This window comes from Xiphias gladius, chromosome 22 (genome assembly GCF_016859285.1).
Source record: "Xiphias gladius isolate SHS-SW01 ecotype Sanya breed wild chromosome 22, ASM1685928v1, whole genome shotgun sequence".
Taxonomy (NCBI): Eukaryota; Metazoa; Chordata; class Actinopteri; order Istiophoriformes; family Xiphiidae; genus Xiphias; species Xiphias gladius.
Window position 1 is genome coordinate 10,955,600 of NC_053421.1, and position 18,470 is coordinate 10,974,069.

The window sequence follows — 18,470 nt, forward strand, 5'->3', positions numbered from 1 at the left end:
AGGTCTGATAACTGCCCTGTGATGTAATCCCCCAGGGAGAGACTGAGAGCTTCAGGCAACACACACACACACACACACACACACACACACACACACACACACACACACACACACACACGGACACACACAAAAAGGCACACAGTCACGCATACACATCCTGAGATACACAGACACACATTGCTAAGCCTATACAAATTTGCGTATTTGTGTATATTACAGTTTCTGCATGTAGAAGAACAAACACACACAAACAATCCTCCCACAGACTCACACAAAGACATGGCTTGACAGAAACTAGACAGGCATGAACAGACAAAGAGAAAGTAAACTGCACTGTATGAAGATGCGCTTTTTGCAAACTTAAGTATGGACACAGGCATGTGTGTGCACGCCCAGCAGCTCACACGCATCCACACATCCATCTCGTTGCAAATTGGCTGCTGGTCTATAAATAGTTCCACTGGTATTACGTACAAATTACAAGCCATTACATCAGATAGGTGTTACTGTGGCAGATTACAATTCTAAAGGACTATTAGTCTATAGGCATACAAGCCTGCACACACATTAGGATCCTTTACATGTGGGCTATGTTATTGAGCACTTGAAAAAGGGCATGCAACCTGGATAACAGCTACACACGAGAGAGGAAAGTAAGTGTTGGTAAAGCAGCAGAGAAAAATAAAAATAAAAGAAAATGCAAACCACAGCTATTGCCAAAAAACCCAATTTTTTTAATACAGTGTCTCCAATGTCTCCTATGTAAATTCACAACCGATGCCAGCTCCAATGTCAACTCTTCCTGGAAAACCGAAGCAACAGGGGAATTCTTTCAGATTAACACACACAGGGACTTTCTTGCCCTGAGTTGAGCCTTCAGGCTGTGTACAATTATGGCCTACCCTAACCTAACCACAACCCTTAAACTAACCATAACCGTCTGTATCCTCAACAAATCTGATTGGCCAAATTTGTTGGTAAGGGTAGGCACAAGATTTGGAGCAAAAAATATTCACTGAGTGTATTCTTTTTTGCATGAATTTACTGTGTAAGTTTATACTGAATCAGAGCTCATACAGTGCTTGCGAAAATTTTAAAATTGAAACTGACTAGCCATGATAATGGTTAATAGCACTTGAAGGAGGAAACTGAATTGTATGTTTACTAGGTAAAATCGAATGCATTAAGTAGCACTGCAGAGACTTCAGAGTTTAACTGCACTGGTATTTACTTGTTGTCTATATGGAAACTTACATTGTGCTGGCTTTTGCAGTTCTTAGTCTTGCCAAGACTAACCCCTCAACTCAACATTTACCTTTCTCTGCTCTTAATCTGTCTTACAAAACAACAACACAGAACTGTAGCCATTTATACGCTGATTTGGCTCACACAACCTACCCCGGCTCCAAATTTCCCATTAACAAGTGCCCTCTTCAAAGCCCCTCTGACTGTAATGTGGTGCTGTGTGTGGCCCGGGCCACCCCTGGAAAATGACCGCCGGATGATGAGACAGAGACACAAAAACCTGAATGGGCCTCTGACAATTGGCCGTACCCGCTCAGCGCCTGTAGTCAGCAGGAGTGGGAGGCAATAGCCAAGAAAACTCTGCTGACTCATGAGGAAGGGACGGTGAACTGTCCCTTGTCATCCAATTACAGCATCAAATTAAGACCCAAGACACAGAGGCCTTTTTTTGGCCCAGCGAAGCAAAAGAAGGCAGAGAGGGATTTAGTGGGAAGACTGAAAGAGGGAATAGGGAGGAAGGAAAGGGTAAGGTAGGGGAGAGGGAGGGATGGTACAGAGAGATGTAGAGAGAGAAACGTAGGAGGAAAAGACTCCAAGTACACACTGACAATACAAAGTCATGTACAGTGGCAGGCTGCCATCTCTGCCACTGTGCAGCCATGCATCAGACCTTACACTGTATACTGGGTAGTTAGTTAGCCCACAGAGCCTTCTCTGTCTGTAAACAATGGAGTCTTAACATCCACTCAGACTCAGAAAGTAGAAGGTTGGAAGATTCTGGAACTGAGCCGGGTCAAATTTAATTAGCAATGCAGGTCAGGTAGCACAGATTTAGGTCAGACATTTGGACAAGACATAAATAATATTTAATTTATGCATCACAACAGAAATATATTAGAAATCTGAAGGCAGAGGAGGCAAGGTCAGTTTATGGACCACTCTGATAGATTTGGGTGTGCATATTCTTTCTGTACATAATAAAAGATTAAAGTAACAAAATATAAATTCGTAATCCATTTTGTTAATACGTATGGTCTTTACTTTTGGTGACCTGTGACCATGATTTCCTGATTATATCAATTTTTTAGTGTGTCCAAAGCAGTCTTATCAGAAGTTTTCAAAAAACATATTCCAAAAGAGTGGAGAGTTGTCCTGTCCTCCTTTTAATTTATTCACGTTTTATTTAAATAATTTGAACCATAACAAAGTATTACCTCATGGCTGAAAGATAAAACATATCCTTGTTTACTAAAACTAGATTCGCACATGCACAGCATATGGCAACACACTTCTTAAAGGCCATTTAGGCCGGCTTATGATGATGCAAGAACCATCTCTCCTCTGTTTACTGGGACTACCTGCTGAGAAACACCCCGCATGGAGCCAAATATTTTACCAAAAGGAGTGAAGTGGGAGCGGATGCTTAATTGTACCCCATAGCTGCTTGCCAGCAAACCCTGGGCAGCAAATGTCCTTTCAGACCACTGCTGATTTGAACCCATTGTCCAATTACAGCAGGAGGGCAGGGGGAGGGAGCTTGGGGAATAGTGATTGAGCAAACAAAGAATGACATCACTGGCATGATTATGGCAATATACTGGAAATGGTCTGTGGCCTCATATGTAAGGCAAACTATGAACACCAATCTACTTGAGATTGTACTCCTCATATTTACACATTTGGTAAAACTTTTACTTGGTACAAACAGCACAAAAGCACTATTCCCATCATACAACTACCCTATAATAATTCTATTGTATAATAGCAATAATAAAAGAACACTACAATTCAGCTGCATTAAGGGAAAAAATTCTACAGGTCCTTGTGTCCCACGAGTGTAAAGGATTCCTAGCATCACAGGCAACTATAAACAATAATTTCCCATTAAGAGGAATCACAGTAAATGCCAAAGTTCTGTATAAACTGTCCTCAAAAATGGGACATTATCTCTAGGGACGTCAAGATCACAGATCTTCCGTCTGTCACTCCCTCTCTCTCTCTTTCCACGGACAAATCCCTACCTTAAAAAGCTGTGGCATATCTATCCTTCTTAAGTATTCTATTTATGTTTTGTGACAATTCAAGTGAAGAGAAAAATTAACACAGACATTAGGAAGTGACACGACAACATGATAATAGAATTAGAAGATTCCTTTTCTTTTCCTTCTTGTCTTCTGACTCAGCTTTTAACCTTGAGCTGTTTCACTTTGCAACACTTTAATTTTTTGGCTTTCAAACCTTCAAAAAGCACAAAAATATTAATAGTTATGCATATAATAAACTGTGTCCTGTGGTACATGCCGGATGAGCAATACAGCAACAAAATAGTCAATTAAAAGGGCTCCATGTGATAAATTACCATTTAAAAAACTTTCATAACACTAATAAATTAAATTATCTCTGTTCTGAGCAGCCTTTTATTTCCTCATTTTCGATTCTGTTTTTTTCCCTTTCTTCCCTCCTTTTCTGCCTTTTCACAGCAGCAGCTTCAGAAATCTGAGCTGTCCTACTTTCCCTGAGAGAGAGAGAGAAAGCTAGAGAGAGAGAGAGAGAGAGAGAGAGGATAGAAAAAGACAGAGGACAGAGGGAAGGCAGAGAGAGAGCGAGATGCAGTCTCCATGACCTACATGAGTCCAACAGCTCTGTTCAGCTTTTGCCAGATGAAATGCCTACAGGCAGCAACACATTGCTCTCTTTGTGAAACGCATGGACACACACAGACCTAGACACGTGTATACACCTGTATTCATGCACTTATGGGTGAGCAAGCACATGAGTAAACAAAAACACACACTCAAAAAAAAGTTGTGACATACTAACTAGTGATTACAGTTGGTCATAAACTAAACCTGAAATGGCATCATGTACAGTAACTAAAGGAGTAAAGGAGTTTTTACATCAATATTGTTCTGCATAGTGAGTAGTTTGTCACTAGACAGACAAATGCACAGGCACACACATTTGATACTCTGACAATCTAAAATGTAGAGACAGGGATGGAGCAGAGAGCGAACATTATCAGGAATTCCCATTAGCTGCAGGAGTAATGGGATCCTGCCCTATTAGCTGGGTGAAAGTTTTGGCTTCTAATCTTACACTGCCTGCCTTCAAGGGGACAAGGAGCAAAGGATGGACCATTTAAGGTGCATCATCCCCCAGTGCCTGGGTGGTCAAGTCATGCTCCCTTTGAAAGACATTTATTCAATTCAATTTAATACAGAAATGAATGAAGTACAGAATGAAATATTAACTATTTTCTAACATTTAAGGATTGTGGTTTCCTGCTATTACCTCCATGAACAATTTAAAAAGCTTTGTATGGGATCCCCTCATAAATCTATTACTAAAATATTAACTGTGATGACATAATTTAATGCTGGGATAAAAGGGACCTACATTTATATCTACTGTATTTACTTGACAGTCTGCCTGATTGCTTTATTGATTGTCTTGCATTATTTAGGTTACTTTGGGAGTCTACCTGCTCTTGTTTGTTTTCCTGGTGTCCACAGGTTCAGATCAGAATTGATACATTTCTTACTGGCAGCAAAAAGTATGTGTCTATGGATAATCACTAGAGCTGGAATTTATTGTAGACTTTATGTATATAAAGTGTATACACACTGCTGCTTTTTCATTGGCTCAGGGCTATCATGTGGTGTACATCACATGCAGTTTTCTGCCACACTGCAGGTATTGGATGTTAGCTGCAGATGTCTTAGTGGTAGCTGTGACACTGGCCTATTTTTTTACCAGAAGCATGTAATTTAATTTAGCATGGAACAGGATCATTGTAAAACTAACATTTTGTGTCAAACAATTTGCACAAGTTTGATACTTCTCCAAGAGTTAGCCACAAAATAAGTTCCTCTAATATGGCCTTGATCTTGGTGGGACTTTAGTATTTGTGATTGTGTCTAGCTTATGAATCATTTCCTAGGAAAGGCTATTGGTAATATTCTAATTCACAAACAATTTCACAAAACATTTCACATAACCACATTGGTCTGTATGCATGAGCTATGAGATGCCGATCTGTTTCCGAGCGGTTTTATCTCGTGCCAACATTAAAATCTTATTTATTTAAACTGGGCCATTTTTCAGACTAATCTTCCTCACCTACCTTAATGTTCAGCAACAGTCCATGTGTGTTTGTGTGCCTGTTTGTGCGTGTGTGTCTCTGTGGCAGTGTGGCAGTAGCAGGTATAGCTAGCAGGTCGAGGCATGTTTCCATTTAGCGGCGAGGGATAAATATGGCCCTGACACATGAGATGTTCCAGACTCAACCACGACCTGCAATGGCTCTCCTCCAGGTAGCATTTGTTCAACAGCAGCCAAGCAATTTGTATCTCACGAAACTGAATGCTGCAAATCCAATCAGGCACTCAATACAATTTGTGTATATTTTGGTGTGTGTGTGTGTGTGTGTGTGTGTGTGTGTGTGTGTGTGTGTGTGTGTGTGTGTGTGTGTGTGTGTGTGTCTGCTTGAGAGAGAGAAAGTGAGCACATGTTGACAAAGGGTTACTGTACTGCCTGCATGCTCTCTCTACCTCTGCCACAAAAAGCATCAGATAACATGTGAGTGTGTGTGTGTGTGTGTGTGTGTGTGTGTGTGTGTGTGTGTGTGTGTGTGTGTGTGTGAGAGAGAGTGTGTGTTTGTGTGTGAGAGAGAGAATTTGTATCTGTTTATGCCTTGGGCTTAGAGACTAGATATAATTTTAGTAATAATGAAGCCAACAGGAAGGCATGCATCAAATATACACACATGGATGCACACACGCACAAGAACAATAAAGAGTCCACTTTGAGCGCATTATTTATATTCACATCAGTAACAAATAATTACAAAGACATAAACAATCCAAGTGGCATAATCAGTCCAAATCACACACACGCGCACACACGCACACCCACACACTGAATATATAAACATCACTGGCTGGTGATTACACAATGCAACAAGTGTTTGTGTGTGAATGTGTGTGCTCCGTGTTTCATTTTAAGATCCATTTATAAGAAGGCTGGCTGCGGGAAGAGTGAGCCAGCAGATTTCTGGCGCAGTGTCACCTTTGATCTCCGCACAGTGCAGGCAGCAGTACATGCAGAACACACACACACACACACACACACACACACACACACACACACACACACACACACACACACACACACACACACACACACACACACACACACTCACAGAGACTGCTGCACAGCTTGTAAAGACAAATATACATACATTAGGCACATGCACATACACACAGAATACGTAAAACTTAACCTCCTCACAATCACACCCTTACCTTTAAAAACACACACACTCATACACAGGCCCACAGATGTTCCCACACATTGAGGCCAACAGTTTGGGCATCGACAGCATTCCATTCTGCTTTTCCATTTACAGTGGAAAAATCTGCCCTTTGACCTGGAGTATTTCCAGCATTCAGGAAGTTGGCAGCCAGGGAATTCCATGCTTCAGCGCTAACAGAGTGAGAGGAGGGATGGATCAATGCCCATCATTTATGTATCGGGTGTTTTTAGTTTAAATACTGCTGCCTTTTTTTCAGCAAGCAGGAAGGATGCTTCAAGAATTTATTTAGTTAAAACTGCTTTGCTAAATTGATAATACATTTGTGCTCATGGGCTAAAGATTATATTTTTCAGATAGCACTTGGGAGTGAGGTGATTTCATATTTTTAAGCTGCATTAATTTTATATTAAAAAGGGTTCAAATGAGTGTGTGCAAATTGAAAGGGACACTCACAGTGACGATCCCACACAGAATTATCACTCAATTCTGCAGTCACCCTCAGCGGAGTGTATTATCAATGTTTTATCAATGTATCAATGACACCCCTACGGAGTGTCAAAGCTTATTTCAGCTAATTGTTATGGTTTTACAGCCAAAAACATCAGTGTTTCGGTTTACTCTCACCGCTCTCATTATAAATATCTTATTTTTGGCTGCAGCAGGTAGCTGTTTTCAGCAAAACAGTTCTAAGAGCCCACTGCACACTATCAAGCCAGCACCAGACAGACAGACAGTTTCTGACTAGCTGGTGAACATACTCGAGCATTTAGCAGCTAAAGGGAGAGATTTCTAAGGTGCTGGTGGAGCCCGAAACTGAGCTAAGAAAAGAGTTAATATTAGACTAACAATAAACAGGGGGACATAAACATGACTCCAAATGAGTGCTAACTGTTTCTCTGTGTCTGCATGGCCTCTGATGATTGACATGTTTGCTAACTAATTCACTAAATATCAATTAATGCTGGTTAAAATGGAACTTCTAAATTTCCTGGTTTGGTTTCTGTAGGTGACGCTCTTGTGTTTCTCTGTTTAGCTACTGTATGGTGGTGAGGGCTACTCGTTCTAATTACACAATTCCTCATGTTTTCCCACACAAAAGTGTTCATGGACTGGGGATATGATGAAAAATCTTTTAGTCATATGAAATTTTGGCTAATGAATTCTTTATAGATTTCTTTCAGTTGCTGGAGCAGACTAGCATTATGAGTGAGTGTATGCAACATTCATAATCTGCAGCATATCTGGAGTATTGATTATGATATGAGTCTTTCCAGCCGCTTCTACAGTGCTGAGATTCAAAGAGAGACAGTATGCTGTCTGATTCATTACTGCACCTCACCTTCCATGTTACTTCTTTCTGCCCAGAGCAAGTGAGTGAACAAAAGCTAATAGTGCTTCTTATCATACTCAGTTTACTACACTTCCAGTCTAACACAAGTCTAGGAGTAATGATTTTAAATTCAGATCTATAAAAAACGGGTTGCATGATTTCTACAAGCTAAGATGGAGGCTGCTAACATCATGAACCCGTCATTTAAATTACACTTCAGTACAGTACACTTGATACTGGCAGCATTCACGAAATACTTTTCTGATAAGTAAGTGTCACAGCTTTGATGTCTGGCTGACTCAACTAGAGGCAAAGTCATGCTGAGAGAGAGGGGGGGGGACAAAAGAGAAGTTAGGAAAAGTTAGAGGAGGTGGAAAGGTGATCAGCACCATCATCATCATTAGAGTAAGTGTTAATGATCCCTTCAGGGATACTGTGGCATAGCAGTTGCCAAGAATAAAAACCAGATGAGAAATAGACAGAGGAAGATACTGTAGGGATCTCATCTGCTGAATATGACAACACAAATACAGAAAATGAAGAATCATGTCTTAGAGCTGTTCCCCTCATAGCAAAACAAATGTTAGAAAGTGCACAGGTGTATAAAAATGTATTTCACATATTTATATTCCGTGATTTACTAATGGTTACTGCAAAAGATGCAGTAAGTATTTACAGCACATATATTCGTATGTTCAAATGCTTGTGTACGTACTTAAGTACATTCTGCATCCTGATTATGTGCTGCACATTCGTCTGTAAATGCCGCTTCCATCTCTAAACCTAATACTATAAATAGTGGCAGTATTTGTATAACCCTGAACATTTTTACATACCGTACTTGGCTGTCTCCTACTGAAGAACAATAAAAAAGGATTTTTTTGTTAATGCTAGAAAGTGCGAAGAGATGCTAGACCTACTGCTAGCAAAACCTGCATGATATAGAAAGCTGTAGCATTATTTTTTGGTCAGATTTGTGCAACTTGCTGGCACTGAGCACCAACAGCCCATTTGCTAACATTATTAAGCGCCAGCCCAACCTCCATGTCTTGTCTGGCACCATGTTCTATTTTAGGCCTCTTACTTCATCATGTGTGAATATGTGTTCATCAAGTGAGCTAAACTGTCACAGAACACACTGCACTATACTCCTGCCTTGCTAAAATCAACAAGAAGTTTTACCTGAACGAAAACTTTGCAGTAAAGGGCAAAAGGGTGGAGGGATGACAGCGAAACACTTGTGACAGACAGAAAGATATACACTGACATACAGTCCAAGACACACAGAGATAGACAGACCAATAGGAAGATAATGAAACACAGACTAGAGGGGCAGAGACAGGGCGTGGGGATCCTGCCATACCATAGAGCACAGTGAGCTACAGGACATCCAGTCCAAGTACAGTAAATCCAACAAAATCTGGCAGCCCAGTGATCAAATCAGTGTTCCCACACTAGAGCGACTGGGGCAGCTATGGGAACACAGTGTCCAAGTAAGTACATAACAGCACTCTCTACTGCACTACTGAGGACAGACTGTCAAGAACCTAGACTGAATAAATTAATGGATATACTGGCTAACTGCCTTGCATTCAGGCTTCTTATAGGTTTTTCCATTGCACGACATGGATTACACAGGCCAGGCTTCTAGTATTTTCTTAGTGTAGTGTGGTGGTAATACCTGCTTTTTGGCCAGTTGGCTGTATACAGAAAGATGTATGTAGTTTTAGAATTCAACGAAACCCCGATTATGTTTGTAATAACCCTTAGCAACAACAGGAAGTCAGTTAGTGCACACTTTCACACATACCACACTGGACTGGTGCCAGTGCTCATAGATGGCACATCACTAGTTTGATATTCTTAATCATCCTGTAGCCCCAAAACTAACCAAATGCATTCGTTCTGATTTGGGCTTGTATGTTTCATTGATGCTACACTTCACAACAACAGCTTAAATCTTAAGTTGGGCACACACACTTGCTGTAAACACATCAGAAAACTTCAGCAGCATTGCCTGGATGGTATGAACAGCTACATTATTTTAACATTGTACTTTATTTCTATCAGTTTCAAATCACTGAACATACTGCACCTTTATTTCAGATTTTCCCCTTTAAGAGTTTACAGTTAAGGAGACAAGCTGGAGAGAGTGGCACTAAGAGTGGAGAAATGGAGTGGAGGACGGGAGGGAGAGGACAGCAGAGGAAAGTGAGGTAATTGGGAATCATATGGCCATGTCAAACAGCTTGCCCAGTGATTCCTGACAGCCCCGCACTGCGTCCTCATGCTTCCTGCACAGAGGCCAAGGAGTGAGTTAAGGAGGAACAGAGGGACAGACGTACTGTATGAGAGTCTGTCAGAAAGCGCCCGGAGGTTGGAAAATTCAGTAAACTAAACAGAGAAACTTCTCAACAGCAGGCTAGCTGACTGGACTGGATGTTTGGAGGGCAGGGAGAGGGGTAGCTAGAGACAGACCGACAAAGAGAGATAAAGACAGAGAAAAAAAAGGCACAAAACCGAGCACATATGGTTGAAATGATTAAGGTCAGAGGTCGTAAGAGAGTGGACTGGGAACTATAATTTACCTGCTCACCATCCCACCAGTCAAACCCTAAATAGATCACCCAGTTCTTCTTGAATCTGAACCACTCAAGGGAGCCATATGTGTTTTCAAGACAGCACTGTTACGACCATTCCTCATACCTCCTGAAGCTGGACCCCAGAGGCATGTGTGTGTGATGAGATGGCTCTGCGAGAGGTTTTTGCAGTGGAAAGGTGCTGAATTGGTTTTCCACTGAAGAACAACCACAATGAGACATACTTTCCATTGCCATCAACAATGGATAGACACTGCCAATGCTGTAAATAGTTTACAGAACTCACAAAGACAAACAGGCAGATGGGAGCTCAAACACACAAACACACATGCATCTAAAAAGAAATACAACCATACGCATGGATGGATGCACAGCACACTCACACAAGTTTACACAAGTGTGTGCTTAGTGGGTGCACTGTAAACACACACAAAGAATTCAATTTTCAACAGCTGTCTCAGCATTGCCTCTTCATTGCAGAGGTTTGGTGGTCCATGCAAAAAAAAAACCAGTAAACCTTTTCCTATATCTAGGAACGGTTTACCATTACAGGAATGTTTGAGATGTAGTACATTCTGAGCAGATGTATGGCAATACTTCAACATATGATATAAACCTTTATTACACTCCACTTGAATTTTTATTTTCTAATATGACTGACAAAATTATAAAGATCCTGTAACTGAATTTCTTTAAAAATTGGTCAAAACAATCTTGTGTTACAATGGCTTCAGAAAGTACTCTGACCCCTTACTTTTTTCACCCTTTATTGTGTTGATTTAATTGTGAATGGATAAAATTTTTGCCCAAGACTGGGGCACTGTTCAGCACAACAATGACCCGAAGCATACAGCCAAGACAACGCTGGAGTGGCTTCAGGACAAGTCTCTGACTGTCCTTGAGTGGCCCAGCCAAAGCCATGGCTTAAACCCCACAGAACATCTGTGGAGACACCTGAAGATGGCAGGTCACAGATGCTTCCCATTCAATCTGACAAAGCTTGAGAGGATCTGCCAGGGAGAATGGGATAAACTTCCCAAATCCAGGCGACCAAAGCTTGCAGAGACTTACCCAAGAAGACACGGTGCTGTAAGTGCTGGCAAAGTGGCTTCTACAAAGTACTGAATTAAGGGTCTGAATACTTTTTCAAGGAGATTTTAAAAAAATTTAAAAACATGTTTTCACTTGGTTATTATGGGTTATTGAGTTTGGATTGATGTGCATAAATGGCAATTTTATCCACTGGCAAATGACCATTGTGCATAAAAGTAAAGTAAAACAATGGAGTAGTGCTTCACTTGGAAAGTTATTTTGATGTCTCCTCTGTATGACCAAAAAGAATACAGAAAAGTTATATTGAATATGCTACGTAGAACAATAGAAAAAAAAGTTGTCTTTTACTGACCACCTAGTAACATTTTTACAGACATTTCATCGTGAGATTACTGTAAAAATCACAGAAATAATTTACCTTCACCACAAATCTCCAACTCACCTGCACCTTTTCCAATCCCCCACTCCACTTCCTGTTCTGTACTGCAAAACCAACAACATTCCTGTCCTGCGCAGGTAGCCCAGTCTAATTAATTGGTTTCTGAATATTTACCAGACACAACCGCTTCACCTACAAAGAGACAAAGTTATATCACAGCTAGTAATTCAATGCAAAGCTCATAACCACTTAGTGAGACATTAATCATTGACCTATCTACCATATGAACTGGGGTTTACTAAGCAGTGTTGAATTTACTCCAAAGCTAATAATTCAGGCCTTCGACATTCCCACAAAGAAAGAAACTCATGAAGACTAAAATGAAATGTAACCATTCAAGGCTTAATCCAACATTAACCATCAGAACTTTATTTATGCCACATAGTAATTCAAAGCCTAAACTCCCCAACTCTTTCAGCATTTACTGGATGCCACAGGTTTATCAATTTATTGAGTGATTTATGAGCTGATGTTTTCTAGCAGCCATGACCAGAAAAGGCCAGGATCATAGCCAGGCAGAGTATTTATGAGAAATAGTCCTCCCTTGTATTACTGTAAACTGGTACGTTACTGTAACCAGCACTGGCTGGCCCCATATGAGGATCATTAAAAGTGACGACTGAGGGATGCTGACTTCCAGGAATAGACAGACCAGTCTCTAAATCTTTGTCAACACATGAACACACAAATGCAAACAGGCTCACAGAAATGCAGCCATGTGTGCAGGTACATATAGACATGAACATGCACACAAGCACTCTGCTCCTCCACTCCGCACCTCATTCTTTTCTTTCAAACAAAGCCACAAACCCTGTCGAGCACACACATACACTGTACAACACCGTACCATCATATGCAAGCAATCAACATGCCTCAGATGAGCAAAACATGGGGGCAGATGTAGAGCAGGGTAAATCCCTAAATGCTTATGTCCAACACACAATTGACCACTAAATACAGCTGATTTATGATATTCAAATTCTGCAACCTTCAAAACAAATAACTTGAATCACACATGTCTAAGTTATCAACATAAAAAGTAAATCAAAATCAGCAGATGTCTCATATCCTGTTTTTCAAAGGCAAAAGCATTTGGCACGGCCTCCCATAAAGTATGAAGACCATGTTTTGTATGCAATGAAACCACACTCAATTATATTGAAGAGTGATAATTAAACTGTTTTTTCTTAATTTCTGAAAAGTCTAAGTTTTGAATGAAGTTTCAGCAGTGTCTGTCTGACGGGCTTTTGACTTACATATTTGCCAGTGGAGGGTTCACCGGGAGGTAGGGACCCAGGACTGAGGACAGGTGAGCTTGCTGGACTGCAGAGCTCAGGGAAGGGGTTGGGGATGGCCGGGAGAGATGATGTCCTCAGCTGCTGCTCCTCCTCCTGCAACCTCCTGAACAATGAAAACAGGACAAAGGAACAGTCATATGCGGTGATGGGAGGGTGGCGTGATACACTGAGCATGCATTGTGGTATCAGCTTGTGTTTACTAATTATTCGGGCAAACATATTAACTAAAGCCTAAGGTCGTGCCCTGGAACAGCTTCTTAAAAAGTTAAATGGGATAGCTTTGAAACGAGACCTGCTGAAGCATGTAAAATATGTACGGGAGAGAGAGTCAGAATTAATATAGCATTGCCGTACAGTATCCAGGCTCATGTCTGTTTCTGTCTGATCTTCCCAAAATGATCAGTCTCCCAGCAAGTGGAAATCACACACCCCCGCAGACTGCCAGCTAATTTTCTGCAATATTTATCACACATCAATACTGAATCAAGACATCAATTTAAAGGATTTTTTAAATTAGGCATATGCAGAGTAAGCCTGCGGCCCAAAGGCGGAATGATGATAAAACAGAAGAACATAAACTTTTCAGGATTCAATAATTTTTTAAAAAAATGGGCAGGTCAGTTTGTGAAATTCTAGCTCCACAGCTCACTTAGAGAATCAGTGTAGAAAACTCTTTCTCCGAGTCTCTTTCTCTCTTTCTCTCTCAAACTCTGTCTCTCTGTGGAACCCAGTGAGTTCAAAAGGGAACAGGCCTTTTGATGTTGTCCCATCTGAGCTTGAGGACAGGGTTATCCAGAGGTCAGCCCTGACTAGTAAGAACTTCAGGGCCTGTGTCTGTGTGTGTTTGAGAGAGGCAGCTCATAAGACATAATACTCCATTACCTGATTATCCCTCAGATACTGGAAAGCTGAATAAGAGGAGCTGACACCAGCTCTGCTGTGAATGCATGTCTGTGTGTACAGTATGTATGCAACCATACCTGTGTGAGTGTGCATACCCACTTTTCAGTGCATACCACTATACCCTCAGGGAGCATATGGGTTACTACTGTTTGAATTGAGAGAGACATTTGCACTTGGTACTAAAATAAATTAGATTTTTTTCCTCTCTCCTGCTGCTGGTGTAGTTTGAGACAAAGAGGGAGTGACAAGGAGGAACGGGTCATTCAAGGGCTACAGATAGGAAGCGGGGACGAAACGTGGAGCCCAATTATTGAGAGGGTGCGGAGGGGTGAGATTGTACAGTGAGAGGCTTCTTTTCCAGTGTAAGACAAAAAAGGGTTTGAGCACTGCATGTGTGGCTATTCATGTGCAAATGTATGAGGAGTTAGCTTACAACTTAGTGCCACACTTCAGTTGCCTGAGTGCATGTGTCGGTATGTGCCTGAGGATTTGCGTGTGTCTTTGCTTGTAGACTTGCTTGAGATGTGTTAATAAGTTTTGATAAAATACCTTTATTTTATGGCAGTTTGTTGTTGTTGTTGATTAAAAATCAAACTTGCCTCCTTGTATCGAATTAGAGGATGTCTGTCTTCTTCCAACTATAAAACTATTGTGCAGTCGAGCTTCATGCCTGTCCTTGACTATAGAGATATTCTGTATTGTCATGCTGCCCCATCAGCCTTCCCGCAGTTAAACTCTATGTCACATAGTGCGCTATGGTTTATCACAAGTAACAAACATCGTACTCATCAGTGTTCTCCTCATCACACAGTGTGTTGTACCTCCCTACAGTCAAGAAAAAAATAACAATCTCATGTTATCCATTTATAAAACTCGACTGTTGAAGCTTCCAAACTACCTCACATCTCTTCTCTCATTTGAATCTAGTGACTACAGTACACGATCCAGTAACTACTTAACCTTGGATATCCCTCATGTACGCAATAATGTTGGCAGAACTGGTTTTGGGTACTATGCACCATTTAAAGGGAATGAACTGCAAACTGCCCTCAAACTAGAGAATTACATTTCCCTTGAAGATTTTAAAGTTTTATTGTCTGATGTTTTTTATGATACTCGTAAATGTTTCTCTTACTTCCTTGTTTCTTACTTCCTTGTATAGAATAGTTGTACTGTTTCTGTGGTGCTGATTGTGTTCTTATGAATGTTTCTTGTTCTCTGGTCTCTCTTAGAAAAGAGATCTTAATCTCAATGAGACTGCCTGATTTAATAAAGACTGAAATAAATTCAATTAGGGCCATCAATACTGAGTACCCCCATATTGATAAAATCTGCAGACTGTTTTCTCAACTGTGCAGTTAATTGTTTGGTCTATAGTATGTTAGAAAACTGAGAAAAATGCCCATCACTATATCCAAAAGCCTAAGATGATGTCTTCAGATTTATAGTTTTGTGCAGCCAGCACTCCAAAACCCAAAGATATTTATTTAAATGACTTAGAGCATTTTTTGTTTCAACTCTACATTCAGTAAATAACAAGTGCTAACTGAAAATCACCGGTGATGTAGTCACAGTTGTACTTTTGTGTCAATTTTCAACAACAATTTCCCTCTGCTTTTAAAGAGCCTATTGCTTGCCAGTAAATGCAAATCTAACTGTTATAACTAATTTTATGTTTTATGAATATGATCCCTTGAGGTACATGAGAATCAATATCTTGCCTTCACGTTAACGTTCACATGGCAGCACTTCTACTTTTCTCTGTGCTACTGATTATTTATTTCACTGTAGAGCCTCCACTTTTTGAAGGGCACTCTCATAACTCACTACACCACTCTGCAGCCTAATTTATCTTCATTCAAGTTGTTGTGCATTCAAATTGAGGGTTATCTTTCATGTTAGTCCAGACAGTTCCCTCCAGGGTTCAGTTGCCTTTCATGCTCAATGCCTGCTGCACAACCCATTGAACGATGAGCTTCTGAAGTGGACAAAGGAATTATTCTTATCAATTAGTACACTGTGTAAACACCTACCTGACAGCAAGGATGTGCATAGGTTGTGACCGTCGGAGGCTAGTTTGGGGTGAGTCCGCGGAAGAGGAGGAGGGTGGCTCCGGGGAGACGTGGCTTAGCGCGTGTGAGTGCTGACCCTGCCGTGGGTGGTTAAGTTGTGTGTGATGATGATGATGATGGTGGTGGTGGTGGTGGTGGTGTTGGTGTGAAGAAGAGGTCTGTCCGTTGTGCAGTAGTGGGGTGGACTCTGTCTGCTGACCACTGCAGGTGGAGTACAGGCTCTCCAGCGAAGAGTTCATATCATTCACCAGGGCCTCTAGATCAACGTCATCTTCTGGTAGAAACCAACAGAAAGGGACACTTTACTGAGTGAATATTAAGACAGAAAAATGCCAAAATCCCTCACATGCGGAGCACCAGCCATGCTTCTATAAAACAGACAAAAAAAAGTACAGTAGGTTTCAAAACTGTTGAGAACAAGTGAAAAGAACTGAACTGATCAAAGAATAGTGTGGAGCAGAAAACACATCAGTAAAGCTGAACAGAAACTGAAACCCTAAATACAATAAAGCAGAATAAAAGAAAAATTAAAGTTGTATAAGCCTGGAAAGAGGTGAAGTCCCTGGATATTGTTGGGACTTTCCCTTTTCTATTTCAGTTTCTCTATCATTTCATTGTGGCCAGGATTTGAACCGTTGACCACACTTTGCACCATCTTAATTCTAAGTAATGTAATACTTAAAAAAAAAAAAAGAAAACACTGGCATGCACAACACACAAGAGCACACACATACAAACACACACTTGTAACCAGTTTTGCAAGTGCTCAATCAGCAAGACTATCTTGACTACACACACTGTGTTGCCCTGTGAGCTAAATCTCCAGGGATAACAGGTACAAGCACAAACCTGCCCGTAAAACTTTTCAACTCTTACCACTGGGGTTCAAAGCAAAGGCATCGCACCATAAGCATCTGCTATACATTCTCCGCATGTAACAAACATTCTGCTTTTAGAAGTCATTAAAAGCAGGATGTGCAATTCTTTTCAGAGAAGGAATCTATCCTCAAAGCCCTTGTGAAAACCTCAAGGCACCTTTAAATTCATGAAGTGAAGTTTTCAACTGAGCCCAGGAGCATTTTGTATCAAAGTTTGAAGCAAGCTCAAATGAGGACAAGCTCACATCTAAGTGCTTCATGATCTGAAAGTGTTATCATCTATGTAAACTCGGCACCTAACTTTCCTCTTTCTAAATTACAACCTGCAGTGGTGACTCTTGTTATGATTAATAAATCTTCATTATGAAAAGGAATTTTATGTCATGAATTCATCATCAAATCCATGCATCCAGATCCCACAACTGCCCTGTAACACACAATTAAACCACTAGGGGGAGACAAGCTCTAAATGTACAGTGCAAGGGCTCTCAAACTTATGGGGTTCATGTGAAGGAGCCCCCCAATAGACATTAGGACATGGCCTCAAATGTAAAAAACACAAATTACAGTGAGACCCGATAAGAGAAAACTTAACAAAATGTTAATGTATATTTTGATGTGAAATTTGGATGTAATTGAGTTTTATATTCTATTGCTAATTTCAATGTTGATTTTCTGGCCTTACATTACAATCTGGTGGTATATAACTGCAATAGATCAATGATTTCAGTCTTATACTTGTACTTCATTTTCCCTTTATTATGATACCAGAGATGCCTTGTTTTATTTATTTTACTGCTCTTGTAATAATATGCAAAATGACAAAATCTCATTTTTAATGACTGAATGAAAAACAATCTAGAAAACTGGGGTATGCTGACATTTTCTTAGTTCTACAGCCTCAAAAGCGTCTACAAAGACAGCTCATGGTTCAAAAACAAAGCTCTCTGAATGAATGAATGAATGCATATAAAGCACCATATTTTAACTTTTACTATGCAGTCCTGCTGTCAGAACTCCAGAGCTTCCAATACACAATCTACAAAAAACTTCCCCACAGCTCAGGGTGCAGGACAGCTGGATCTTGCGAGGTGGTGTGAGGGTCATACCACTCTAAAGCAGCTAAAAGTCCCATTGCTTAGCAGAAAGCTGACAGTGGGAAACAGCAACTTGATTCATGTAAAGTTTTAAAAGCACTGGCTTCAAAGTAAGCCCCTCAGCCCAGGAAGGAATCCGTTTCCTGTGGAAGTACACCAGGATTTTTAAAAAAACAAAAAAACAAAAAAAGTTCAAGACGCAATTACAACAACTGGAGCCACAGGTTAGCAGGCTAGTATA

At 40.6% G+C, this 18,470-nt stretch overlaps 1 protein-coding gene across 3 annotated transcripts in view; it reads right to left on the reverse strand.

Moving 5' to 3' along the window:
- grb10b (growth factor receptor-bound protein 10b) overlaps window positions 1–18,470 on the reverse strand; it is a 67,213-nt gene that overhangs the window by 20,874 nt on the left and 27,869 nt on the right. For all 3 annotated transcript variants that reach the window (XM_040116941.1, XM_040116942.1, XM_040116940.1), the window contains exons 4-5: window positions 16,216–16,528; window positions 13,238–13,382 (exon numbers count right to left, since the gene is read on the reverse strand). In XM_040116941.1, the coding sequence (XP_039972875.1) occupies window positions 13,238–13,382; window positions 16,216–16,528 (458 nt within the window). The remainder of the gene's footprint in view (window positions 1–13,237; window positions 13,383–16,215; window positions 16,529–18,470) is intronic.